The sequence below is a fragment of the Camelus ferus genome, chromosome 18 (genome assembly GCF_009834535.1).
Source record: "Camelus ferus isolate YT-003-E chromosome 18, BCGSAC_Cfer_1.0, whole genome shotgun sequence".
Taxonomy (NCBI): Eukaryota; Metazoa; Chordata; class Mammalia; order Artiodactyla; family Camelidae; genus Camelus; species Camelus ferus.
This window is the reverse complement of record NC_045713.1, coordinates 9,702,890-9,728,761: the sequence shown is the minus strand read 5'-3', so window position 1 is coordinate 9,728,761 and position 25,872 is coordinate 9,702,890. Positions and strand designations below refer to the sequence as shown.

Sequence of the window (25,872 nt, the reverse complement as noted above, 5' to 3'; positions counted from 1 at the left end):
TCGTGAATGTAGTGGAAGTTGAGAGAGAGAGGAAGAGAGAATGAAATAAGCATTATTCTCAGTTTTGTTCATTTGTTCAACAAATGGGTCCTGAGTGCCTATCCCGTGTTCGTTAGTGTGAACGGCCTGCGAGGAGCTGGGTGACAGTTCTCATCTGTCGTCCATGCTCGGTGTCTCGTGCAGCCCATCTGCTGAGGAATGAATGAATGAGACAGTCTCCCACAAGGGCCCCTACATCGCCTCTGACCTCCCCACACTCACACACATGGAGCGGGGAGGCCAGCCCGGGACCCACCAGCCCCTGTCCTTCCCCCAAAGTCACCCCATGTCGCATCCTGGTTCTGCCCGGCTTCATGCTCCCGCCGCCTCTGCCCCTCTGGGCTCTTGTACCCTCCAAGCCCCGTGCCGCTGCCGCCCTCAGGCCGAGCCTGCCCTCACCAGCCGCTGCCTGTCAGGGGCCGCCGGGCCACAGGGATGGGCAGCATGCACCCCGTGATTCCGGTGGCCGCGGGCTGTGGGCTTGCCTCAGTTTATTTCTCTCCTTAGCTCCAGTGACATGTGTCTCAGGCCTTGTTTGATTTGTGTCCTCTGTCTCTTTCCTTCCCCGCCCCCCTCTTCCAGCTGCAGAGAGCCAAATCCCCCATCAGCCTGAAGCGAGCATCAGATTTTCAAGGTTAGTGAGCCACCCGGATCCCTCCCCAGTCTCTCTCTCTGACGCTCAGTCCATCTGTTTCTCCTGTCACAGCATCAGTCCTGTGAGGTTAAGCCAGGATGGGTCTCGGGGGCCCTGGGGCTCCAGTGCGGCGGGCCGTCCAGATGGTCATTGACATTCGCTGTCACGGGAGAGGGCAGGGCCCCCGACCACGGAAATGTCATGTTTATGGTCTCCTCGCCGTGGGTCTGTCCAGAGCCGCCTGATGCTTCAGCTGAACTTGCATTTCTGCTCCTGGGCTGTTGGCCGGAGGACCACTTGGTCTCCCTCCCAGCCTTACGGCTGGGCCGCCCCCGGCGCGTTGAGGCCGCCGGTTCAGCGGTGAGCCCCTGGTTCTCCAAGAGACGCTGTCTTCTGAAGTCCTCTCGCTCCTCCTCAGCGCGACGCTGGAGTGACGATTAGCTAGCAAGGGTTGCCCAGGTGACCGAGCACCTGCTGGCTTCCAGGTGCTGGCAGGTCCACGTAGACACTCGCACAGCCCCCGCACTCGGGCAGGGCCACTGGTGAGGAGGTAGAAAGTGGCTCTGGAACCCAAGAGAGCAGTCGGGAGCAGTCGGAGGAAGATTGGAGAAGGATCTGCCAAGAGGGGGACGTGTAGCCTGTGCCCGGAAAAGGGAGAATTGAGGCCGCTGGGCCGGGCTGCTGGAAGGGCCCACCAGGATGGAGCAGGAAGCAGAGGCGGGGACGAGGAGCCTGCAAAGCGCACGGTGCAGAGAAGTGTGGTGCCTTCTGGGGCTTGGAGCCTGACAGCACTGGAAACAAGCCTGTGGAGGGTGATGGCCAGGCCCAAGTTCATGGACTTCACCCCTCCAAGGGGCTGTGAGGAGACAGGGGCACCAGGGTTCCAGTTTGGGCTTGACCTGGTGTGAGCAGAGGAGGGGCACCGGGGAAAGGGCGCCCTGAGCTGGGGGCTTGGCCACTTCCTTAGTGACCAGATCAGGTGGTGCGAGGGTCCTGGGGCCTATAGAAGTAGAGAGGGCATTTGTGCCCAGAAGGGAGGAAGGGGTGCGGTAGGGCCGGAGCCTTACTGGCTGCCTGACATGGGTGCTGGGCCAGGGAGGGAACGTGGTTCACCCGCTCTGGGGGGGGGGCACAGCCTGGGGCGCTTGTGTGGGCCTGACACATGTGCACGTGCTGCAAAGCGTAGGGCCTGGGAAAGCTGACCGCTCTCCTGCAGCAGGAAGAGGGCCAAGAGAGTACGTAGGGGCCCCCCGGGCAGCGCCGCAGGAGTGGGAGGGGCGCCACACCCTGTTCCCACGGCCGACCCCAGTCAGCCTGTTTATGGGGCTGGTGGGGTCCCATCCGACGTTGGGGTAGCTGGGCAGGGATGTCCCTGCCCCACAAGAGACACATCCTCCCAGTCCCCCTGTTCCACAGAGGGCCGACTGGGGACGCCCGCCTCAGTCCTCCAGACACAGGGCATCGTGCAGCCCTGACGGAGCCCCGTGGGCCTGGCTGGGGGCGGGACGTGTTTGGGGAAAGACCAGGCTGCCCTCCAGGAGCCTACAGCTGGGCGGGCAGGTGAGAGGAGAAGGTTTCGAGAGCTCTTCCTCCAAGGAGACAGGAGAGGAGGCTGCCTCCCACCCTCCCTAGGAGGACGCGACCCCAGACAGGACGTCCCCACAGGCATAGTGCTCCAGGGGCTCCCAGTGACCTTTCCCTCCCCTCTCTACCCCCTCTCTTTTCTCTCTCAACCCCGCCTCCCCCCGTACCTCCTGCCCGTCTCACTGAGGACAGGGAGGGGACATGAAGAGGACGGCATGGACGTCAGCCCCGGTTCCTCCAGGTCCCTGCCTGTCACCAACTCCTTCTCCAAGATGGTGAGTGGGGTCCACTCCCTGGCTTCGTGTCCCTCCTGCCACAGGCCTGGCCCCTTTGCTTTCCTCTCCCAGGGCTGCAGCCCAGGCCCTCCTTATGTTTATTTAAAGATGTTTCCAGGGCCTCCCGATGTATTTACACCTTCTTGCCACCTCCTTTCCCAATTTAACACTTGGTGGGAGGAAGAGATGGGCCCTGGTGGGGCTGCCGCGAATGGCACAGACGGCTGAAATGCCTGCCACAGTTCCCCAGCCCCGGGCAACTCCAGCAGCCGGAGACGCGGGTGGCTGGCAGGGCCCGAGCAGCTGGAGACACACACACATGCACATACCAGAGCAAGGCCTGCCTCAGTCAGGCCCACCTGGGCAGGACCAGGCATGGTCCCCACGACCCCTCCAGGGAGGCAGCAGAAGGCGTGGGATTAGAAATTCTAACCCTGAGGGGAAGCCCTGGGAAGCCTGTCAGCTCAGCTCAGAAAATCAGGCCCTGGGGGAGGCAGAGATTTGATAAGGAATGACTCCTGACTGAGTGCGGCTCTGGGAGGTAACATCCAAGGTTCTTATTTAAGGCAGCCCTTGCCAGGAGCCAGCGGGCCTGGTTTCAAATGGTGGCCCTCCAGCAGCTGAGTTCTCTGCGTGGGCATCCGTTGCCCCCACCCCCACCCCCACCAGCCTGCAGGTGCCCGAGGCCGGGCGGCCCTGGGGACAGGGAGCTCAGCCTGTGCTGGGCACAGACAAGGCACCACCTTGAGGGTTTCCATCCGCCTTCCCCTGCCCGCTCCCAAGACGAGCAGTTGTTCGAGCAGATGTGCACCAGGCTCGTCGGCTGCGGCCGCCCCAGGCTGAGCGCGAGCCTTCTCTGGCCAAGGTCACCGCTCGGGACCAGAGGGCCGGCCCGCACTGCCTATGTAGGAGGCAGGGACACATCTACATTAAATGTAGCCCCAGCGTGTGTAACACTGATGCCTGCGGAGGCGCAGCGCGTAGACACCCGGCCCCCGTAACACACCGTGTGTGTCTAAAGCAGCCGCACAGGAGCCGTTCCAGTATCATGTCAATCACCGCCGAGCCCCCAGGGAACGACTCCATCGTCAGACGCTATAAGGAAGATGCGCCGCATCGGAGGTGGGTGACAGGTGGAGGGAGGAGGCAGGATACCTTCCCGGTGCCTGCCATGCCACTCGACACTAACTGAGCCATCCTCAGGGACCTGGAAACACGGGGGGCAAGATGGTGTCCGTTGTAGAGTTGGGGAGGCTGGGGCTCAGAGAAGGGATGTGGCTTTCCCAGGGTCACCTGCCAGCTAGCCAACGATGAAACCTGCGTCACTCTGCCCCATGCCACCCGGAAAGCAGGTTTCTCCATCCCGTGGTTCCAGGCTTGGCTTTTTCTGCCAAAGAGAGACCCTTTGAATGTCCCCCATGTTCCTACTCCCTCCTGCCTTTTGGAAGCCATCTGTGTCCCCAACGAGGACACACTAGAGATACACCTGGGCAGCCAGGTGCTCCCAGTCAGCTGGGTGTTGAGCATGCCACATTCAAAGTCAGAGCTTGCTGGTGTCTCTGGAAGGGCCGAGCACGAGGAGTGGCCGGTGGGGCCAGATCGACACCTCTGGCCCTGCCAGCAGCCTGGTCCGGGCCTCTTCACTCCACCGCAGGAACCACACGGAAACAGCTCAAAGCTCAGGGGACACGCTCATGCCTCACTCCCTCCCAGCCCTGTGTGAGGCGGGCCCAGCTGTTTCAGGGCCATCGCATGATGCAGCCCGTCTGAGCACAAATGATACTGTGTTCTCTGTGTCAAAGAAGAGGAGTGAGTGGGAGATAGCGGGCAGGCCGGCAGGGACTCCTCACCCCGGCTAGTGTGGCCTCTGCGGGCTGCCGGGGCTGCCGTGCCCTCCCCGCAGAGCATCCAGCCTCGGGCAGCCCTTCCTTGGCCCACAGCCCTCCACCCACCTTCCTCGCCCACCTGTCCCACCCTCTCGGAACCAAAGCTTCTCGGGCAGCCGGAACATTCCAGAAGCTTCCTGCACACAGTTAGGAGAACTCCTTGTCCCCTTGCATCTTGCAGCACAGTTGAAGAAGACAACGACAGCGGTGGGTTCGACGCCTTAGACCTTGACGGTAGGTGCCCAGCAGACCTGAGAGGCATTGCCGGTGTGGCAGCCACATCGACCACGTCCCGAGCCTCCAGCGGGGTCCGCCGGGGGCAAAGACTTGCACACAGCAGGGCCCTGGGACACGCGTGTGGGACGGACTCCGGGAGAGCCGTCTGTGCACGTGGGGTCAGGCCTCCGTCCTGGGCCGGGAAGCGCCCGGGGAGTCTGTCCTTTGTTTCACAGGGGTGGGGCCCGCCCTGATGCTGAACCCGGAGTCCGAGTTAGGTCTGAGTGTCTAAGAAAGAGTGGCTCTTGTGATTGTCGCCGAGCAGCGTGGCAGTGCTCACCCTGGGCCCCTCAGGTTCATGGACTCTCGACAACTGTCCGCAGAAGCCCCTTACTGGCCCCACTGTCAGACGAGGAAGCAGGCTCCTAGGGAGACGGGAGCAGTGTGGTAGGGGTGGCCTCGGAGCAGGGAGCCCTCTTAAGAATCCGGATGTTAATTAAGGTATTAACCAATCTCAACAAGACAAGTGGTGGGAAGGGGGCGGGGACCCAGGCATGGAGATGGGGTGATCAAGGCTGGTGCTCATCCCCCAGAACTGGAGGTGTGGGGCAGGCAAGCACTGGGGAGGCTGGGGGTGCGTGGTAGCCCCAAGCCAGCCCCAAGGGCAGAGCTGGTATGAGGAGGGAAGACAGTCCCTTGTCCCAGAACATGCCACGCAGGGCAGGGAACCAGGGCTCTGTGTGCAGGGAGTACGCACATAGCCACCACCCCTTACAGCCGGGAGGTCCGGTTCAGCCCAGGGCACGGTGAGCCCCAGCGCCTCTCCAGGCCTTCCAGGTGCATGGGACACAGAGACTCGTGCCCCCAGGTCCTCGCTGCAGACTGTGGTGGTGGAGCTGTGAGCCAGTGGAGGAGGCCAGCGCAGGTTTGCAAAGCTGAGCTTCTGACCGAGGCAGGAGCAGGGCGTGTTCAGGCCTCTCCGGAGTTGGCCTGGCGCCTTGGGGTGTGGCAGCGTCCCCGGGCCTCTCCGGAGCTGGCAGCATGGAGACTGGCTCAGAATCCTCCGGGCGTGGCCTGCCAGCCCCCTTGGCTCCCCACACCTGGCCTCCACCCCTCGCCAGCTCAGGCTGCCAGCAGATAAAGCGGGAGGTGAGCGGCCCTCCTTAATTGGGGACCATCAGAAGCTATCAAGTGTTAAAGAGAGGTCGGCACCTCATAGATGCTGGGCCGTGGGAGGAACTAAAGGAGTGTGGGGAGGGAGGGCTGGGAAGAGAATTCTGGGCAGCGGTCCAAAGTGTTTTGCAGTGTGGGGACAAATTCCCTTTGCAGAGAAGCCTTTGTTATCAGCCCGGAGCAGGGCTTGCTGATCTGCCATCCCAGCAGCCTTCGCTGTGTGGGCCTGGCGTCTCTCCCCCGGGGTCCTCAGGGTTTCACTGCGTTGGAAGGAGAGGGGCTTCTGCACTCGGTCCAGACCCCGTTCTTCTAGCCACACCCCCATCTCAAAGAAGCCGGTAGGTGGTCGTGAGACCTAAGGTTCCGAGATGAAAACACGGACACCAGTTTAAAAGCAGAATGAGCGCCTGCTGGTGGAGACCCCTTTTCCAGATACAAAAAGAAAAAGTCTTAAAAAACAGATGGCTGGCGAGGCATTCTACCGAGAGGGGACTCTTGTTTGGAGGCAGGAGAATGGCTCTGTTGGAGAAGATGCAAGGACTGAAGCCCCTGCCCCCAGGGTCTCAGGGACCGGGGACAGGCTAACCGAGGCTGCCCTTCCCCAGGCTCCCTCGTCTGGGGGGTCGGGCAACATTTCCCGGGAGGCAGGCAGGGAGGAGCAGGGGCTGGTGGGCCCAGGCTGACCTCCCTCGGACGTCCCCGCAAGTCCGTGGGCTGCCCTCCCTGCTCCGCCAGCCACCCCCTGTTCCTGATGGGCCCATCACTCTCTTGCAGATGACAGTCATGAGCGGTGCTCCTTCGGACCCCCCTCCATCCACTCCTCCTCCTCCTCTCACCAGTCCGAGAGCCTGGACGCCTATGACCTGGAGCAGGTCAACCTCATGTTTAGAAAGTTCTCTCTGGAAAGGTACCAGGGTCGTGGCAAAGGGCAGGCTGGGGTGGGCGGCAGGGAGGGGGTATCCCCTGCGAAGGAGATCGTCCCATCGCCCAAGAATCAGAGTCCGGTAATCACAGCCCCAGAGTCAGCAATCACTTCCCCTGAGCCCTGAGCAGGCCCAGAGAGGAAGGGGCTGGAGTCCGACATCTGACCAGCCCCCGGCCCCGTTGGTGTGGGCTGTGCCATGCAGCGCTCGTGGTGTGCAAGAAGGGACAGGCCTCCACTGCACCTGGCCCGAGCGGTCCAGCGAGCGTGACCTCAGGCTCACAGCAGCATCGCCCATGGCCCCTGCTTCCTGTCTGGCGTCACAGTGGGAGCCTGTTGCCAGCTCTCTCCCAAGGAAGCTGCACCCCGCGCCCCGCCCTCTGGTGTCCTGGCAGGGGTCCCGACGACGGCTGCCTAACAGCCGTCTTCTCTCCCGACCCAGACCCTTCCGGCCGTCGGTCACATCCGTGGGGCACGTGCGGGGCCCGGGGCCCTCGGTGCAGCACACCACGCTGAGCGGTGACAGCCTCATCTCCCAGCTCACCCTGCTCGGGGGCAACGCGAGCGGCACCTTCGTCCACTCTGTCAAGCCGGGCTCCCTGGCCGAGAAGGCCGGCCTCCACGAGGGCCACCAGCTGCTGCTGGTAAGGGGCTGGGGCAGGGGGTTGGCAGCACAGCCAGAGTGCCCGGGGCTTCCCCTCCATCCCCCCTGCAAGTTGGCTGCTGACAGCGCGTGGACCCCCACCGCAGGCCTCGCAGTAAGCTGCGGATCCTGGGCAGGAGGCGGGAGCCGCAAGGGGCAGGTGGTCAGCTGTGCCTCTCCAGTTCCTTCTCCGAAACTCCTCGTTCATGTTTCTAGAGCCTGTGCATCCGCACACGTGCAGCACACGCGTACACGCCCAGCACACACACACACATGCCCTGCACACGCGTGCTCCAGGCGGCGGACAGGAGGCATGTGGACCCCGCTTGGAGGGGTGCTCTCATCCCGCGGGGTGCTGCGCTGGTCCTCACTGGGGGCAGGCGCTTTTACTCCCGGGGGGAACGTCTCACCCCGCAGCTCCGCTGGCCGCAGAGCCCAGCAGAACAGCGTGTCTCTGGTATCTAGCTAGAAGGCTGCATCAGAGGCGAGAGGCAGAGCATCCCCTTGGATACGTGCACGAAGGAGGAGGCGCACTGGACCATCCAGAGATGCAGTGGCCCCGTCACCCTGCACTACAAGGTCAACCAGGAAGGTGAGGCCGGCAGGACACCAGACGGGGTGGGACCTTGCATTGGCGCCCTCCACTGCACACCTACTTGGGGAGAAGCGGCAGTCTTGGCCCTGCCAGGAGGGCTGGGGGGCAGGTGTGGGACAGCAGGCAGGGACAGGCAGACGGCGTGAACACACCTGCCCCGCGCGCCACACAAGCAGGCTACCAGCCCGGGGCCGCGTCCCTGCCGGGCTGAGGTTGGCTTCCTCTCTTGGGCAGCTCCGGGGTGGCCCCTCCGACGCCAGCGGGTCCACTGGGCCACAAGGCAGCCAGGCGGTTGGTTCCAGGGCCCCGGCACCAGGACAGCCAGGCCGCACCTCCTTCTCTTCTGGCCTCTGGCAGCTTTTTCACGGAGCCTCCTCTTTCTCGGCCGAGACTCCTGGGCAGTGTCTTTCCTCTTCCAAAGCCTGAGCTCTCTTTCTCACCTCTGGGTTTTTTCCTGCACGATTATGTCTGCAGCTGGGTCTTATTTTTAACCACCCGGGCTCATGAATGTTTCAGCAGAGCATAAATAGCCACTCTCTCCCTCGCCGTCCCCCCGCTGCCGTCTGCTTGCCCGCACTCCTTCCCGGCAGCGCCTGGTCGGTGCGGAAGATAATCAGGAGGCCCCGACCCAAACACAGGACGCGGCCACCGCCTCCCGCGGACGCGCTCCTCCCCGCTGCCAGGCCTGGCGTCCCGGGCCCCCCCCCCCGCAGTCAGTCTCGGGGCCCCGCCCTGCGCACCCACGGAGTTGTAGAATGCGGTGTGGGCGGCGCCCCCTGGGTCTGTGCAGCAGCAGAGCCCTGCGTCTGGAATGAGACGAAGGAGGGGGTCCCTCTGGCAGGGTCCCGGGTGGTGGTGATGGGCGTTGCCTCCAGCCAGGTGGGTGGAGGGGCCTGGCTGGGCCTACCTGGTCTCTCCGTGGAAGGGATCAGAGCCTACGGGCTGCAGTCTCCCTGGCACGTGTGGTGTGGCCACTTGACAAGCTATTCATGGGCCGGCTGTTGGGACTGTTTCAGCTTCCACTGTGTTATGTAGCTCTCCACACGTGGGGCTGATTTCGGAATTTACTTACGGCTTTACGTCACGGACGTCTGCAGAAAGTTCACGGCATTTATTGCATTCGTGGTTTTATGCCCTGCTTCCTTCTGAAGGGGGTTATAAAAATGTACACTGAAGGACAATTGTGTTAACTAAGGTTGAAACGTGTGTGCCGTGCTCCCAGCACTTCGGGAAACCTGTTTGACAGCGTCTGCAAAGCTACTCGTGCACATAATCAGTGACCTAGTAATTCTGTGCGTGTCCCCAGGAGAAGTGGGTACACACGTGCACAAAGGTGGGGGTAAGAATGTTCACGGCAGAGTTACCCACAATAGCCAGAGCTGGGGGCGGCACAGGTGTGCACCCCTGGAAGGGGTGAGTCCACACCTCGTGCAGGACTGCACGTGATGAGGAAGGGCGCACGATGCTACGTTGCAGCATCTCGGGCGACCTCACAGGCGTGAGGCTGAGCAGGAGAAGCCAGGCACAGAGAGCACGTACCATCTGCTTTCGTTTTCGTGAAGTGAGGCGAGCTTACCTGTGCTGCCAGCAGTCAGCCTGGCGGTTCCCCGTGAGGGGTCCTGGCCGAGGGGGCAGGAGAGAGGGTTCTGAGTGGTAATTACCCAGGTGTACACATTTAGGAAAATTCGTAGCTCTGGATACTTAAGGATAATGGGGTTTACTATGCGTAAGTTATGCATTGAGTAAAGGAAAAAAATGAGAAAACACAAGCACCGTTTAAGTGGGGAAGGACATGGGGATCGTAGCGGAGATCCTAGACTTGCTGCAACTTGGCACAAAATTTCGCTCTGAGCTTCCTGGCAGCTAGGATGAAGAGGGGAACCCATCAGGGGCCCAGCTCCTTATTCACTGGAGGATAGCTGTTTCCCTAACCACTGACCCAGGGAGGAGTGGCATCATCAGAGTGGTCCAGTGGCGGGAGGCCCTTCCCTGACAGCTAGCTGGTGCTGCTCTGACCTCCTGCCTGCCTGCAGGGTACCAGAAGCTGCTGAAGGACATGGAGGAGGGCCTGATCACGTCGGGGGACTCCTTCTACATCCGGCTGAACCTGAACATCTCCAGCCAGCTGGACGCCTGCTCCATGTCCCTGAAGTGTGATGACGTCGTGCACGTCCGTGACACCATGTACCAGGACCGGCCCGAGTGGCTGTGCGCGCGGGTCGACCCCTTCTCCGACCACGACCTGGACGTGGGCACCATCCCCAGCTACAGCCGGTGAGGCCACAGCCGGCGCGGCCGAGGGGGCCGTGCACAGGGGCTCGCGGGGAGCTGTGGCCTGCAGAAGAGCGAGCCTCTCCCCGTTCCCTCTTCCTCCACGAGGCCCTCCCTGCCTGCCTGGGGTGTTGCTCTCTTAAATCCCGTTGCTTCAGTAAATCTCGGCGTGCCCTATTTCCATCTTACTGGTCAGCTTGGCGCTTGATTTTACGTTCTCTTGTGTCCGCCAGTCATCTCCCCCGTAGTGCCCCCACCCCCCGCCCCCAGTATCGTTCTGTGAGTAAACAGCAGCGCTGCCAAGGGCTGAGTGTCCGCCCCCACCCCCCGCCTGGCCAGATGCCCCAGGCAGCTATAAGGCTCCCAGAGCCTCTAACACCATTGCCCAGGACAGCCCTGCCAGGTCAGTAGACCTGAGTTACAGATGAGGAAACTGAGGCTCAGGGAAGTTAAGTGACTTTGCCCCAGTGCCACAGTGAGTCAACGTTGAGTCCTCTCTGGAGTAGCCCGGGGTTCAGAGCCCACACCCTAAATAGGGACCCTGCCCAGGCCAGGCCCCCATCAGCTTCCCCGGCCTCAGCCCTGGGGTCTGCTCCAGCCCGAGGCTCCAACCCGCCTCCTCGCCTCCCCAGAGCCCAGCAGCTCCTCCTGGTCAAACTGCAGCGCCTGATGCACAGGGGCAGCCGGGAGGAGGCAGACACGGCCCACCACACCCTGAGGACCCTCCGGGTAGGTCAGCCAGCACCCCGCTGGCGGCGCACCACCCCCTGGGGCCTTCTTCGGAGAGGGTGCCAAGTGGGAGGCATCGATCTCGGGATGGTGGGTTGCTGGGGACTGGGTTCCTTAGGAACATGCCACTCTTCCAGAAGGGACTCTGCCCTCTGCGTCCTCCCCCAACTGCGCTGCGGCCTCCTCTTTGCTCTCTGGTCTCTGTTGGAACAGGTCCCGCGGCCCTTCCTCCCGCTGAGCTTAACTCCTGCCTGGAGTGCATTCCGCCTTCAGCACCGAGGCGGGCTGGGGGACGTCCCGTTCTCAGCAGCATTAATGTGCTCATGTGGCCGACCAAGCCCAGCAGGTCTGATGGGATGACAAACTGATTTCAGAACACCCTGCAGCCAGAAGACCCGCTTCCCACCACGGACCCCAGAGTCAGTCCCCGCCTGTCGCGAGCAAGCTTCCTTTTCGGCCAGCTCCTGCAGGTACAGCTCCCCCGCGTGACCACTGACTTTTTGATCACATTTTGCTGTGGCCCTGCCCTCTCCCATCCCATTTTATCCTCACAGTGACTGGTCGCTACACAGTCTCTGCACCTGTTGGAAGCAAACCTCACTTTCATGAAAGATTTGAGGAAACTTAGGGCTAAAAGAAATTTAAACACATTAGGTGTTCAAATATTAGTAGAAAAATCAGAAACAGTGAATTAGGAGAGGAAAACAAGCATTCCAGAGACCCAGGTCAGTTTAGTCCCTTAGATTGAGCATTCAGTTTCTCTCTGAGCATCCCAGCAGCCAAGGGGAAAAGGGAAACCCACAGATTATTTAAATCTTATCTGACACAGAAATGTTTTAGCTGTTTGGGACCAGAAAGAATCTTTTCCTTGTACTTAATCCTAAAAGGAAGGATTTTTTTTTTCCTTTTTGGCATAGATCATTACGTGAGGAACGTTGAATAGCCTAGTTGGTGATGTATTCAGGAGTGATTTCACATAAACGCAAAAGTATTCTGTACAGCCTTTCTATCACCAGCCAACAAAAGCTGAGGGAGTACTATTAAGATGTAGCCTTTCAAGGATGTTCCTGTGTTGGCACCGTGCTAATTAGGCCCCAGTGGAGCTGGTGTGTCATTCCACTGCTCCATCCTAATGGTGGAACGTAGGGAACCCATAGGCATGGTTCATGATGTGACCCTAAAACCCAGGGAGAGGGGAACAGTCAGCAGGAAGACACTCACGGAGGTGGAAGGGAGCCCTTGTGAAGTCTGAGGCCATCCCGAAGGCAGGACCACGTGAGACCACACATTGTTGTGTCTACACATCACACATGAATCCAAAGCCCTGAGCTTCCGGGTGACTAAGCCAAAGGCCAGTTAACAACAGAGTGAGGCCAACATCCCGGCTCCCTGGAGTCTCCTCCCTGCAGAAGGAGGGCAGGGAGAGACTCAGAGTAGCCCAGGCAGTATGGTGCCCACCCCTCCACCCTCCGGGACTCAACTCTGAGTTATAGAGGGATGCAGGCACTCCCCTAGACCACTCGGGGATGCTGAGGCCAGAGGTGAAGTCACCTGCTCCCACCCACCAGGTGGGCAGTTTGTCGGCGGTCGGCCAGTGGAGGCTCCCAGCCAGGGGTCTTCTGCAGCTGGGGCGCTCCAGGCCCCATGGTGCCAGCAGTTCCCCCAGACATGGGTGGGATTGCAGAGGGCGCTCCTTGGAGGGCCTGTTTGCGACCAACCCCCTCCTCCCGCCGCCATGGCAAGTCATGCCCACCTAGGGAGGAGAGAGTGGGTGTTTATTCACTTACTTACCTGCTACCAGCATCCCAAACTTGAAGAACTTGTGCCACCTGCTAGGGTTCCGCTGTCGTTAGAGGGGAGGTGACTGACCCAGGTCCCCAGGGCAGAGCTGAGACCTGAACAGAGGTCTGCCCCAGCGAGGGTCGGGAGCCTCCCGCAGCCCCCTCTGCCTCCAGTTCGTCAGCAGGTCTGAGAACAAGTACAAGCGGATGAACAGCCACGAGCGCGTGCGCATCGTCTCGGGGGGCCCGCTGGGGAGCCTGGCCCGGTCCTCGCTGGACACCTCCAAGCTCCTGACCGAGAAGCAGGAAGGTGTGGTGCCAGCCGCCCGGCCCCTCCCCACTCCCCACGTCCGGCGGCCTCGGGGGGTGTGGGTGGGCCACGAGGGTCCCCGAGAGCAGCGCTGGAACGGCTGCTCTCCCGTGGGGGGCTGCTGCCCTGGGAGGAGCCGGCCGGCCCAGGCCGCGAGGCCCTCACGGCCTCCGGGGCGGCACCCCGCCACTCGCGTCCCCAGCTGCCGCTCGCTGTGCTTGGCTCAGATACCCACGTTAACTGCAGCTGTTTGCTGTGAGCGTGTACTTACCGACTCCTCTCCCCGCTGAGTGCTGCTCACTGTGTATCATAAAGTGGGCCAGGGGCCACCCAGTGCATGGTCCCCCGTGGGAGGCCCGCCCCCCAGCCTGCCTCCCAGGGCCAGGCCCCTCCCTGGACGGCTTAGCACCTTCTCAATTGTGTCCCAAGGGTGTCACGCGCTTCTTGTGGGCCTCCCGCCGCCACTGCCTCCTCCTCCACCACCTCCCCTCCTTCCCCACTTTCCCCTCCTCATCCTCCCCCACCCGCACTACCGCCCCTCCTGGCACGTGAGCAGGGCTGTCTGCCTGGCTTGGTGCTGTCGCCCCGGCTCCCAGAACACAGCCCACAGCTCACTCCGCAAACTCTCTTGGGCGGCCCGAGGGCGGCCCGGGCTATGGGCTCACGTTGCACTGCGCAGTGGTTTTTGAGGACTACACCCCCAGTGTCCTCCAGCCCCCAAGCAGCTTTCCAGCAGGGCACCCAGGGTGTCCCTAGCCCCAGCCACCCCTTCCCTGTCCACCCTCCCAGAGCTGGACCCGGAGAGCGAGCTCGGCAGGAACCTCAGCCTGATCCCCTACAGCCTGGTGCGCGCCTTCTACTGCGAGCGCCGCCGGCCTGTCCTCTTCACGCCCACCATGCTGGCCAAGGCGCTGGTCCAGAAGCTGCTCAACTCGGGGGGCGCGATGGAGTTCACCATGTGCAAGCCAGGTGAGCACCCTGCATGCGGTACCCACCCCCTCCTCCTCCTCTACCTCCCCCTCCTCCCCCTTGTCCTCCCCTTCCTTTGTCCAGTGAAACTGATTGCTGAGAAGCCACATCCTGAGTGTTTATTAACCAGATCTTCTACGGGCTGCCATGGGGAGCTTAAAATGGGACCCCAACCTTGCCCCCCATCGAGAAGCCTCTGGGTCTAGTGGAGGAGTCAAGGTTCATTTAAACGTGGCCAGAAAGGGATCGGACACGCAGCTCTGTGGAGCTCTGTCCCTGGACGGGACGGTTGGCCCAGGACCACCTGTGCTGCCCTCAGGACTGGCCCCCTCTCCACAGATGTCGTCACGAAAGACGAGTTCCTCAGAAAGCAGAAGACAGAGACCATCATCTTCTCCCGGGAGAAGAACCCCAACGCCTTTGAGTGCGTCGTCCCTGCCCACATCAAGGCCGTGGCGGACAAGGTGAGGCAGGCCGGGGCCGGCGGGGCTGACGCCTCCTGGTCTTGCTGCGAGCCGCCTGGGCCACGGGCCAGGGCGGGACGCAGACCCGCCCCCGCTCCTCGCAGGTGGACCGCCTGCTTCTCCCTCTCTCTCTCTGCTGCGAGCGGGCGTCTCCAAGCCCTGCTCTCCAGGCTCTGACGTGCACGTGTGCTTCAGAACCTCCTCCTCTTTCTGAGAGCTTCCTGGTGCTGGCGCTCTGGTTTGCGTTGTTCAGGGATGTGTGTGCCCGGCTGTGACAAGGGCCAGGGATGCGAGCGAGCAGGCCAAACGGGAAGTGGGGCATCAGGAGGGTTTTGGCTGCGATGCAGGAAAGGCGTCTGCACACAGTCCAGAATCTTCTAGAGCCAGGCTTTGCGACCCTGACTGGTCCTACGTGTGGAGTTCTAACCTTGCTCCAGCGCCGGGTGAAGGGGGGCTCTCAGCCTCCAGAGCCCGGGCCTTGGCTCCCCGGTGGGCGGTGACCTGGGGGCGGCAGGAGCAGGTGTCCAGCCAGGAACTCCGAATTTGCTGTCCAGCCATCGGTCACTCCCACGCCCTCCCAAGTTGTCACATGGATCAAATCACGGGCAGAGCTGTCAGCCAGCCTTGAACAGTTTATTGGGTGTGAAGGTTAGAGTTCTGACAGCTGGAGTGGAGGGGGCGCGTGGGCAGGGTTGGAGCTGAGATAGTTTTAGCTGCGAAGGTGATGCCCTCCGAGAATCTGCGCTGTTAGGAGTCAAAAGTAGCCACGCTGGCGAGATGGGAGCAGCGACTGGAAAGAGCGCAGGGGGCTGGGCGGTTATCTCTGCCTCTGGACCTTCCAAGTGGTGTCCACCCCTCACCTGGCACCCCTGGTGCCTCCATAGGCCAAAGAGAGTAGCATGTGTGCTCCATGCTGACTCTGAGTCTTACTAAGTTTCCCTGATTCACCCTGGGCCAGGGGCCGGGGCTCTGCCAGCACCCATCCCTGTGCGCGGCAGGGGGGCCGGGTGTCCAGACGGGCAGGGCCTTGTCTCTCGGAGGTCAGGTTCCTCCCAGGTCGTTTTCTGGTTCAGCCAGGGATGCTCCAAGCTCTCGCTGCTCTCGTCCCCAGCTCCGTCCTGGGGAGCCTGACTCTGGGTCCCGGACCCCTCCCCAGGCACCCACCCTGGCGGGAGGAGGTGGTGGGCCCCTGCTGACCGCTGGCCACTGTGCTTGCAGAACAAGCACTGTCTGCTGGAAGCCGGGATCAGCTGCACCAGAGACCTGATCAAGTCCCAGATCTACCCCATCGTGCTCTTCATCCGGGTGTCAGAGAAGAACATCAAGAAGTTCAGGTGGGGCCCTGAGACTCCCCAGGGGCCCCCAGTGTCCGGCCCTGCTCCCCCCACCCCACCAACCAAGAACAGCCGGTTGCTGCGTTGGTCCCCTCCCCCGCTCACCCAGGGTCACACAGCACTGACCTCCAGCAATGGAGACAGTAACACACACACACACGTGGAGCATGTCCAGGAGGAAAGATGCTGGGAGGGATGGGCGGGCATCACGGGACCCAGGTGGCCCGGGAAGTGGACGCTGAAACAGGCGTGCCGTGGGGAGGCCAGGCCAGGCAGGTGCAGAGGGCACAGCGGGCGCCGAGGCCCCGAGGCGGGGACGGCCCGGAGGAGGCTGGTGCTTGGGCATGGTGGTGCAAGGTGACTTCGTGGCCAAGGGGGTGTCCAGACCACACCAGGCCATGTCGGCCATGGAAGGAGGTGACACTTCTTTCCAAGTGGGACGGGAGCTACTGACGGTTTTGAGGAGTGACAGACTGACTCTAACGTGGGATGGAAAGCCCCCACTGGCTTCTGTGTTGAGACACAGCTTCATGATAGCTAAGCAGGGGGTTGTGATGCTGGAACCAGATCCTGTCTGGCAGGTAACAAGGAAAGGTCTGATTCTGGGCTCAGGTTCAAGGTCAAGCCTGTGTGATATGTTGAAGGCTGAGCTGTGGGATTTAATAGAGGAGATCAGGATGATGCTGAGGTTGGGAGCCTGCCTGATATGTGGCATCGTCTCTGAATGCCATGTCTGCTCGCACAACCTGCAGTTGAGGCTAAGAGACGTCAGGCCCCTCCATTCTTTCCCCAAATATTTACCCAGTGCTCATGAAGGGCCCAGCCTGGGGACCCATGAGCAAGCATATGAGACCAGGATCCCACCTCACATGCCTTAGGGCAGCTGTGTTCAAAACACAGAAGCTAACACATGTTGGCCCAGACAGGGAGAAGTTGGAGCCCTTGTGCCCAGCTGGTGGGAATGTAGAAGGGTGCAGCTGCCACAGAAAGTAGTGCAGAGGCTCCTCAAAAATTAAGCATAGAATGACCATGGGATCCAGCAACCCCACTTCTGGGGCTACACCCAGGAGAATTGAAAGCAGGGTCTTGGAGAGATCTGCACACCCCCACTCACAGCAGCCAGAGGGTGGAAGCAACTCAAGTGTCCGTTGACAGATGATGGATAAACAAAACATGGGTCCGTCCATGCAGTGGAATATGATACAGCCTTGAAAAGGAAGGGAATTCTGATACCTGCTACAACATGGATGGACCTTGAGGGCATTATACTACTGAAATGAGCCAGACACAAAAGGGCAAATACTGTGTGATTCCACTTATACAAGATCCCTGGAGGAGTCAGACTCACAGAGACAGAAAGCAGAGGGCGGGTGTCGGGGGCTGGGGGAGTTACTGCTTAGTGGGTAGAGTTTCGGTTTTGCAGGGTGAAAAGTTATGGAGACAGAGGCACAACAGTGTGAATAACTTAACAGGACTGAACTATACCCTTACACATCGTCAGGATGGTAAATGTTAGTTTATACGTCACGTCCTTAACCACAATTAAAATTTAAAAAGACTTTTTTTTTTTAAATCCCGCCTCTCGGGATTTCCATAACGAACAAAGTAAAAAGGCACCGCACACGGGATGCGCAGGGGTAGACGCTGTGGAAAAACAAAGCGGGAAGGTAGCGTCAGTGGGGCGGTCATGGGGTAGGCACAGTGGCGTGGCCGGGCTCTCCCAGGGGGGCAGACAACAGTCCCCAGCACCAGGTCCGCCCAGCCCAGCCTCGGCCGGGCAGCCTCCCCCGTGACGCCCGCCCGGATGTGTCCCTCGCCCTCCGCCCGCAGGAAGATGCTGACGCGGCCCGAGACGGAGGAGGAGTTCCTGCGCCTGTGCCGGCTGAAGGAGAGGGAGCTGGAGGCCCTGCCATGCCTATACGCCACGGTGGAGGTGGACATGTGGGGCAACGTGGAGGAGCTGCTGCGCGTCCTCAAGGACAAGATCTGCGAGGAGCAGCGCAAGACCGTGTGGGTGGACGAGGACCAGCTGTGAGGCGGGCACCGCTGAGTCTGAGCGGGACTCGGCCGGGGTGTCCAGACCCCACCGGGCGATGCTGTGGCGAGCCGGGGTACCCTGCTGCGTAGACGGCCGAGGGGCTCCGTCCTCCCTGGTGACGGAGCCCCCACCCAGGAAGCGCTGGGGGCACGTGCAGCTCGGCAAGGAGCAGGGAGTGGTCTTCGCCACCGGGGGCTGACCTGCTGAGCAGGCCAGCCCGGCCGGCGGGAGGAGGGAGGCAGGACCCCATGAAGGACACAGAGCCAGGTCTGAGGTCAGCGGCCCCAGGAACCTGGGGCAGCAATTGAATGTAACGCATGGGACAGGTGTGCTGCCCGTGGGGCGGGGACCCTGAAAGCCAGGGGTCTGCCCGCCCGCGGGACGCAATGCACATTCACACGCAGAAGGGGACATGTGCCATGCTACTATTTTTCTTGCATTAAAATTTCTCTATTTCCTTGTTTTCAGCCATTTTTTTTAATGTAATAGTTTGCAGGGGTTTTCAGCTCTTGCCACCATCCTAAACTCAAACGGCCTTCAGCGAGCTCAGTTCAGGCCCTGTGCCATGTGCAGGGTGGAGGTAGGATGACCGTATGGCCCAGTTTTCTCAGGACAGGCCTGATTAACCCTGGGGGTTGGGACTAACTACTCCGGTTTGACTAAGATGTGTCCTGATGTGGACGATTAATTATATCATGACCCTGGGAAGGGCCCCCTGTCTACACGCCTGCATCCCTGACTCGAGCCCGAGGCCAGGCCCCGCGCCCTCCCTGCACGCATCCTCCGTGTGTCTGTGCGGGTACTGCTCCTGCGTGGTGCAGCCTCGCACTGTCCTGCCGGAGGGAGCACGTGGGTAAGGCCCTCTGGCGGGTTTGCTCCCCGCGAGGAGGAGCAAACACTCCCTCCACGGAAGACAGCAAGGGCCCTGTGGGTCCTTGGGCCATTGTTCTCCTTGACCCCCGTCAGTGCAGACTTTCCAAGTATGGACCACCAGGCACAGCCAGACCAGGCCAGCTCCCGCCTGGCACCATGCCAAGTATCCAGCAGCTGGTGGGTGGCCGGCTGGGGTTCAGACCTAGGTCTGTGTGTTCCTGGGAGCTGTGGGAGCAACCACTAGTTGACAATCCAATATCCACACTTGTTTCCTCATTAACAGCATCTTGATTTTATCCTGAGAAACTGTGCACAGCTTAAAGACTATAGCTCCCAGCCTCCCTTGCAGCCAGAATAATCAAGGAACTGTAAGGCAAGTTTGGGGTAGAGACAAAACAGCCCCTCCTTCAGTTTCCCGTGTAGAACACAGACGTGATGGCTGGAGCTCCAGCAGCCATATGGGATCTTGAGGTGACTTTGAAGATAGAAACCCTGCAGAGGCTGGTGGAACAAAAAGATAGGAGAAGCCAGAGTCACTGATGACAGTTTGGAGCCCAGGACTGCTGCGTAGGTTTCTTTCACATGAAACTGAAATAAATCTTTATTTTGTGTTAAATGGCCATTATTTGGGTTCTCAGTTACTTGCAGCCTAGAGCAATTCTTAATGACATAGGAGCAACACTTTCCTTTATAGTTTCAGATACCATGGATGTGAGTTGACCGTCTGGTACGTTTTTGCCACATATTGAAGATGTGAATTATGAATAAAAGAACTCTTAGTAAAGACCTCATCCTAAAAAACAATGCCGTGTGTCCTATAGCATCGTCTAGCGTTACACCCCTTAGAAGCCACATCAGCACCACGGAACCCTGGGAAGTGTGGGACGGGGTGGGAGGTGAGGGTCCTGGGGCAGGGGCCACTCCTCTCCCCACTCCGCCTGGTCTAGCTCTACACCACCAGGTCTGAGTTTGTCAGTGAGGGTGACACCTTTAAGAAAAAGAAATCCAAAAACCAGTTAGCGATGCTTTTCTCCAGAACAAGCTGGATGCACTGGGTCTGGAGAGGCCGTGATTCCGGGGTCCAGCCGTGGCTATTCAGGGCCGGACAAGCCACCACACGCAGAGACGGGAGAGCTAGGAGGGCTTCTGCCCCCGCCCTGCTAGAGCTGTAAGGTGAACAGTCTGCCTTCCCCAGGCTTGGAGACCATCGCTTCCTCGTGATGCACTTGGAGCCACGGGGGCAGACGTGACTGGACCAGAGCCCCAGCGTAAAAGGCTGGCTGACTTGTTTGTATCCACTTACTTAACTGCAGAATTCTCAGGCATTGTGTGGGATAACCAAACCCACAGCTTGCCCAGTTTGGAGGGTGAGTGGTGGACAAGGATGGTTAAAAACAGGCCACCCTCGGAGAAATACATCTTAAAAGAATTTGTGAATTTGCCTTGGGTTTTTTCCCAAGTAATTTTCTCCAGGATGCAGGGCTGGGGGTGGTGGGGGAGGGAGAAGGGGAAGGAGGGAGACATGAGTTCCATGTTCTGGGTCACTCCCTGGATGAAAATTGGATGCTGCCGGTGGGAGGCTGGGGCTTGGCGCCCCGGGGAAGTCGGTCCACTTGAAGATTTCAAAGGGGACCCCGACATCATCTGCTCACGCTCCGGGCCCTCAGCTGCCAACAGCCCAGCAATGGGCAGGAGAGGGGGGCCCGAGGGGCTGGGCGGCGGGGTCGCTGTGCAGAGCTGCCTGCAAAGGCTGCAGCTCGAATGATCGCACCAGGGCCTACAAGCTGAGGGTTTCCTTTGGAGCCAGCCCAGGACTCAGGGAGGCTGCACAGTGGGGCCCACCACCCGCACAGCAAACCCAGGCCCCAGGCTCTGGGAAGGCCCCTGGGCCAGGCTGACAACACCAGTGACAGACACTCGGTCTGCCTCCAGGGACACCAGCCACGCAGCCCAGAGACCTGGAAAGCACATTGTGTGCACAGACCTACACTGTTCCAGGGAGCAAGTCCAGGTGCCTCAGGGGTCCTGTTGTCCCCCAAAAGATGAAGGAAATTGCTCTTGGGTTGGTAAATTTCTTTTAATATTTTACTTTTTATTTACCCTTTTTCTGACATCTGTCTTTTCTTACGTGAATATGTGTTTTTGACCCATGTCACTTGCCCTCTCCCTACAGTTTCCTTTTTTTTTTTAAATGGAGGCCCTTGTGCATGCTAAGCACGCGCTCTACCACTGAGCTATTTCCCTCCCTCACCAGGTTAGGCAAATGTTAATTATTGTTTGAGCCCCTGCTCTGGACCGAGACCTTTATAAATGTTCTTTTATTTCCTGGTCCCTGATTCCTGATCCCAAAACTCTTCAAGTCTCCTCCGAGGTTTGTCTTCATTCAGGAGACGACTGAGGCTCAGAGAGGTTAAGTAAGTTGACCAAGACCACACAGCCGATGAGCTGGAACCCCACCCAGGCCTGGCTGGTTTGCTACCTGCAGGCTCTCGGCTAGATCTTCCAATTCAAAGGAGCTGTTTGGGGCCCTGGTGGCATCTGTTGTGCCTCTCCTCTGCTCCTCTAGGGACTGGGGCCGTGGTTGGTGTCCTGGGTCCAGGGCACTGTCTGGTTTGAGGCCAGGTCGCCCAGTGATCAGATTGCGAGGGGCGAGGGTGCGGGAGGGGAACGTCTTTGAGCTCCGGCCTCATGCCGTCATGCTGCTCCCAAAAGGCCTCATTCTCCTACAAGTTGTCCACCTGGGTTGGCGTCCCTCACCCAGCCCTGCTTTGCTCTCCGAGGCTTGTCTGTGGCGGTCTCGCCAAGGTCCACCAGGATGCTGTGGCTACTTCACGGGGAGGCCTGGCCTCCAGCACCTGCTCCAGCCCCCTTTATTACCCAAAGTGTTCTGCAGGGGCTCCAACAACATCCAGAAAGCCTTGCCTCTGTGCTCTGAGGGCCTGGCACCAGAGAAATCTCCAGAAGCTGAGGGGCCGCTCCGGCTGAGATCTGAACCGAGGCTCCCAGCCTTGGCCTTTGGTTTCAGTTTCAAAGCCCAGGAACCCAAACCAAAAGCAACAGGAAGTGCCCCGCTCTCCCCCACCTCCCCGTCCTGGCTCCCAGCCCCCACCCCCTAGGCCCACTGTGACCTCCGGGGCCACCAGGCTGCAGGTCACTGGGAGGAAAAGAAGAGAGACCCTGTGAACAGCCCTGTCCTCATGGGTCTGTGACCAAATTGACGGAGTCTGCAGCACAGAACACCTGCCAGGCCTGTCCCCAAGCAGCTGTGGACGACACAGGGACCTGGGGCATCCACCCATCACCTCCCAGACCAGCTGCAGAACTGGGAGCCTCGGGGTGGGGAGAGGCTTCGAGCAAGATGTGGTTCACCTTCATTTTTAATCTGGAACATTTTTTATCCAACTTTAATTGATAAAACATTCAAAGTTCAAAAGCTACATGCTGTAAAAGGCCATGCATTTAAAATTCTCACCCCTCCATCCCCATGACCCCCCTCCAACACACAGGAAACTACCTTTCTCAGGTCTGTGTTCCTGTCCCGTTTTCACGCATAGAGAAGTGCGCACTCCTAGGCCCCCTTCGCTGGACGACTGAGAGCACATTATTCACACTGTCCTCTGCTTGCTTGTCTATTTTGACCTGAATCGTGCGTCTCAGGCCCTTTCCTTTCTTCTTCTGACAGCCGTCTAGTATCCCCTGTCTGGACCCCATCATTTCCCCGACCAGCCCGTGCCGATGGCCACCAGGGCTCCTCCCAGGGAAGAGCAGTTCCTCTGCGTCACTTTACCCGGAGTCCCTGCAGGACACGCTCCCCCAAGCTGCTCCCTGGCCTGGGCCACACTGCCGTCCACCAGGGCGGGGCCAGCTCTCACGGCCTGGGGCTCCCGCGGCCTGGGGCTCCCGCGGGTGGACAGGGTGGGCCTGGTGCTCTGGTCTGGGACTCTTCCATTCAGGCCTGTCCTACCTGCAGCGGCCACTGGTGTCTGGAGGGGCTGCTCACTGCCACCCTCCTGCCTCGGTTGCACTTGGCAGTTCCAAGACCCTGACATGTGGCACTGCTCTTCGCTGTAAAGCGGGGCATGTGGTCTGTGAACTGTGGTCCTTCCCAGGGCTCGGTGGGGAGTTTGGTGCTGGGACCCCACTCCACATCCATGAGATACAGACCAGCCCCTCCTCCCATCCTCTGAGAGACACTCATCCACACAGGCCTAAAACCAAATTTACTCCACAAACCTGTGTGCCCACCCGCCCCAACTCAGTCACTCAGCCAGGAACCTGGCTTCCAATCTCTCTGTCTTTCTGTCTCCATTTCTCTCTCTCTCACACACACACATACATCACCACATCCTCAGTCACCTCGTCTTGTTGATTAAACTCTTAACTCCCTACTGAATCCCTTCACTGCTCCCTCACCCCACGGCCACCACCCTGGTCCAGGTTGACCTTGTCCCTCACAGGATGCCTAGGACATCCTCCCATACCACACATCCCACCCTCAACTACATCAGCTGTCTCACTTTTCCTCTGGCTGCTGGGGCTTCACACACACTGTTCCTCTTCTCTGAAACACTGTTCCCTTCACTGCCTGATTAACTCTTACTCATCCATCAGGTGTCAGCTGAACTGTCACTTCTGGGAGAGGTGCGCCTTCCCTGACCTAGGCTGAGGGCCACACTCTGTCACAACCCTCATCTTCCCATGTTGGAATGACTTTCTTGGTTGTCTGTCTTGACCTCTTAACTGTGAACTTCCCAAGGGTGGAATGCATGTCTGGGTCATTCACCCCTCACCCCTGGGGCTTCCGTGGGTCTCTGGGGAGTGGGCCCAGCTGGGCCCCTCCCCAGGAGCCAAAGTCCTGCCCTCACAGGCCTGGGCGGCAGATGCGGGTGGCCAGTCCGGGCCTCTTGCTAGCAGAGCTGTGATGATGCGTAGCAGCACCTGCGGGTCTGGGGCCCCTCAGCCCACGTCGGCGGGCCTTCCTGCACACACACGGATTCCCCATCACCTCCCACGAGTTATTTGCCCGTGCCTGCCTCTGAGCATGGCTTCCGGTGAGCAAAGCAGCCATCGCCCTCTCCCTCCGCTTTGGGGGCCCTGGACCTCTGACCTCAGAAAAGACCCTCCGAACTAGTTGAAAAGTGCAGGCCCCTCCAGCAGACAATTGAACCTACTATAAGCTGGGCATGTTCACCTGTGTCATTTCCAAACCTGGCATCCGTTTGTGCCTGTGGCAAATATCACCCCCATTTAATAGATGGGTAAACTGAGTCTCAGAGGGGCCTCACTGCCAGGAAGGGGCAGAGCTGAGATTTGCAAAGGGAAACTTCAGGAAGCTTGTCACAGCTGCCAGGGGCGGCCCTGGTGTGGGCGCACCTGGAGCTCATCAGACTGCAATATAGGAGCAGGGCTCAGAAGGACTGGAGAGCTCAGGAGGGAGTGTTGGAGACGGAGAGGGATGGGCACCCCATGCTGAGGCGGAGAGACCACAGGGGCCGAGATGCAGGTGGGCCTTGCCTCCGTCCCTCCCTGTCCTCTCACCTGCCACTCATCTGAGCTGACCCAGCGCCCCCCCCCCCGACTCCCTGCACTAGCCCTGGTGTGAACAGAGCACCTGGGCCTGGGTCCCTAGGTCCCTCGGTCCCCTGGTGGGGCCACGGGGAGGCTGCCCCACCAGCAACAGGAAGTCTGGGCTCTCGGATGTGGGCAGAGCCACAGCTGCCCGGGAAGGGGCGGGCAAGGAGGGGGCGTGGAGGAGAAAGAGGGGAGGTTTGGGCTTTCTGGTTTGTTTGGATGCTAAAATTAGCCGTTTGTGAATGAGGGGGCCGGGGGCTCACACACTCCTCCTGGCACCAGCCGCTTCGAAACCCCAGGTGCTCAGCTAAAAATTGTATTGAAAGTTTCCGAACCTGTTGGGGGAACTGGAAATGAGTCTGCTACAGGAATCTCTTTCTTTCCTATCACATGTCACGCTCGCTGCTGACCTTGTTTTGATCGATGCTGCGTGTCTCCCCCGGTGCTCGTGTCTCTGACTGGACTTGCGTGTGGGCGTGAGGCTGTGCACTTGCGTTTGCCCCGGGGTTGGGGGCTGGGGAGAGACAGAGAGGAGAGAAAGAGACAGACACACGGAGAGAGACGGAGACCAAGACTGACAGACCACCCCCAGCTCTTCCAGAACCACACCCACTCGCACGCTTCTGTGACCCCAGCCCAAGGCCTGGCAGCCGTCGGACACCAGGCATCTTGGTGACAGCTGTGCTCAGCTGTGGCTGCACAGCGAGGGGTCGTTGGGCACCTGAGGGCTGGAGGTTCGGGATCCCCGGGACAGGACGGGGACATCTGAATTCTAAGGCAACTTTCTGTAACTGCCCCGCCCCCTCCAAAGGTCATCTGCAAAGTGAGGCTATAAACCTGGGCGACGTGCCACAGGGGGCCGCTGAGGACCAAACAAGCTCATGCAGGGAAACCTGCAACTGGCACCTCCAGCGTGGCTGTTGTTAACTGCACATCTGGTGAGGGCAGGACCCCTTGGCTTCTCCAGTGGGATTTGCCCAAATTAAATGTTCAAACAAGTGTGTCATTTTTCCCCTGAAAGCTCTTCCTCTTCCCCCATCTGTACATGGCATCACCCCACCAGTCACTCAAGCCGGACACCTGACAGCCTCAACTCACAGCTTAGCCCAGCGAGCACCCCAAATCCCTCCGCTCTCTCCAGCCTCCGCCCCCCGCCCCGGCCAGCACCCCTGACTGGATCGGCCCCGACGGGCCGGCCAGCAGCGATCCTCATCCATTTTTGTGCCATGAACCCCTTGGGCCTCTGAAAGCCCAGAGACTCCTTCCTTCTCAAAATAGCATTTTTAAATGCATAAAATATAACAGGATTGCAAAAGGAAACTGCTGAAATACAGTTATCAAAATATTTAAAGAGCGAGCCCGTAATCTGGTCATTTACATGCTTCGCTGCGAACGCGCTAAATAATGAAATTCAGCAGGAGAGCCGGGGCGGGGCCAGCCGCTGTCACCCTTCCAGAGTTGTGAAGAGCGTGCTGGTATTTCGAGTCACCCGGAACCGCGGCAGGAGACACAGCGACGGCCGGGCTTCCGCGGGTGATCAGCTCCCCAGGGCCGCGCCCACAGCC

General features: G+C 60.0%; 1 protein-coding gene across 4 annotated transcripts in view; it reads left to right on the top strand.

The window, feature by feature from the left end:
- CARD11 (caspase recruitment domain family member 11) overlaps positions 1 to 19,497 on the top strand; it is a 97,942-nt gene extending 78,445 nt beyond the window's left edge. For 3 of the 4 annotated variants that reach the window (XM_032459943.1, XM_032459942.1, XM_032459944.1), the window contains 15 exons: positions 622 to 673; positions 2,450 to 2,532; positions 3,554 to 3,654; positions 4,600 to 4,652; positions 6,582 to 6,714; positions 7,172 to 7,373; positions 7,838 to 7,964; positions 10,001 to 10,241; positions 10,871 to 10,967; positions 11,342 to 11,437; positions 12,923 to 13,058; positions 13,848 to 14,027; positions 14,367 to 14,491; positions 15,710 to 15,825; positions 17,656 to 19,497. In XM_032459943.1, the coding sequence (XP_032315834.1) occupies positions 622 to 673; positions 2,450 to 2,532; positions 3,554 to 3,654; positions 4,600 to 4,652; positions 6,582 to 6,714; positions 7,172 to 7,373; positions 7,838 to 7,964; positions 10,001 to 10,241; positions 10,871 to 10,967; positions 11,342 to 11,437; positions 12,923 to 13,058; positions 13,848 to 14,027; positions 14,367 to 14,491; positions 15,710 to 15,825; positions 17,656 to 17,860 (1,947 nt within the window). In that variant the 3' untranslated portion in view covers positions 17,861 to 19,497. The remainder of the gene's footprint in view (positions 1 to 621; positions 674 to 2,449; positions 2,533 to 3,553; positions 3,655 to 4,599; positions 4,653 to 6,581; positions 6,715 to 7,171; positions 7,374 to 7,837; positions 7,965 to 10,000; positions 10,242 to 10,870; positions 10,968 to 11,341; positions 11,438 to 12,922; positions 13,059 to 13,847; positions 14,028 to 14,366; positions 14,492 to 15,709; positions 15,826 to 17,655) is intronic. The other variant, XM_032459945.1, reaches the window with a different exon arrangement.
- Positions 19,498 to 25,872: the final 6,375 nt, after the last annotated feature.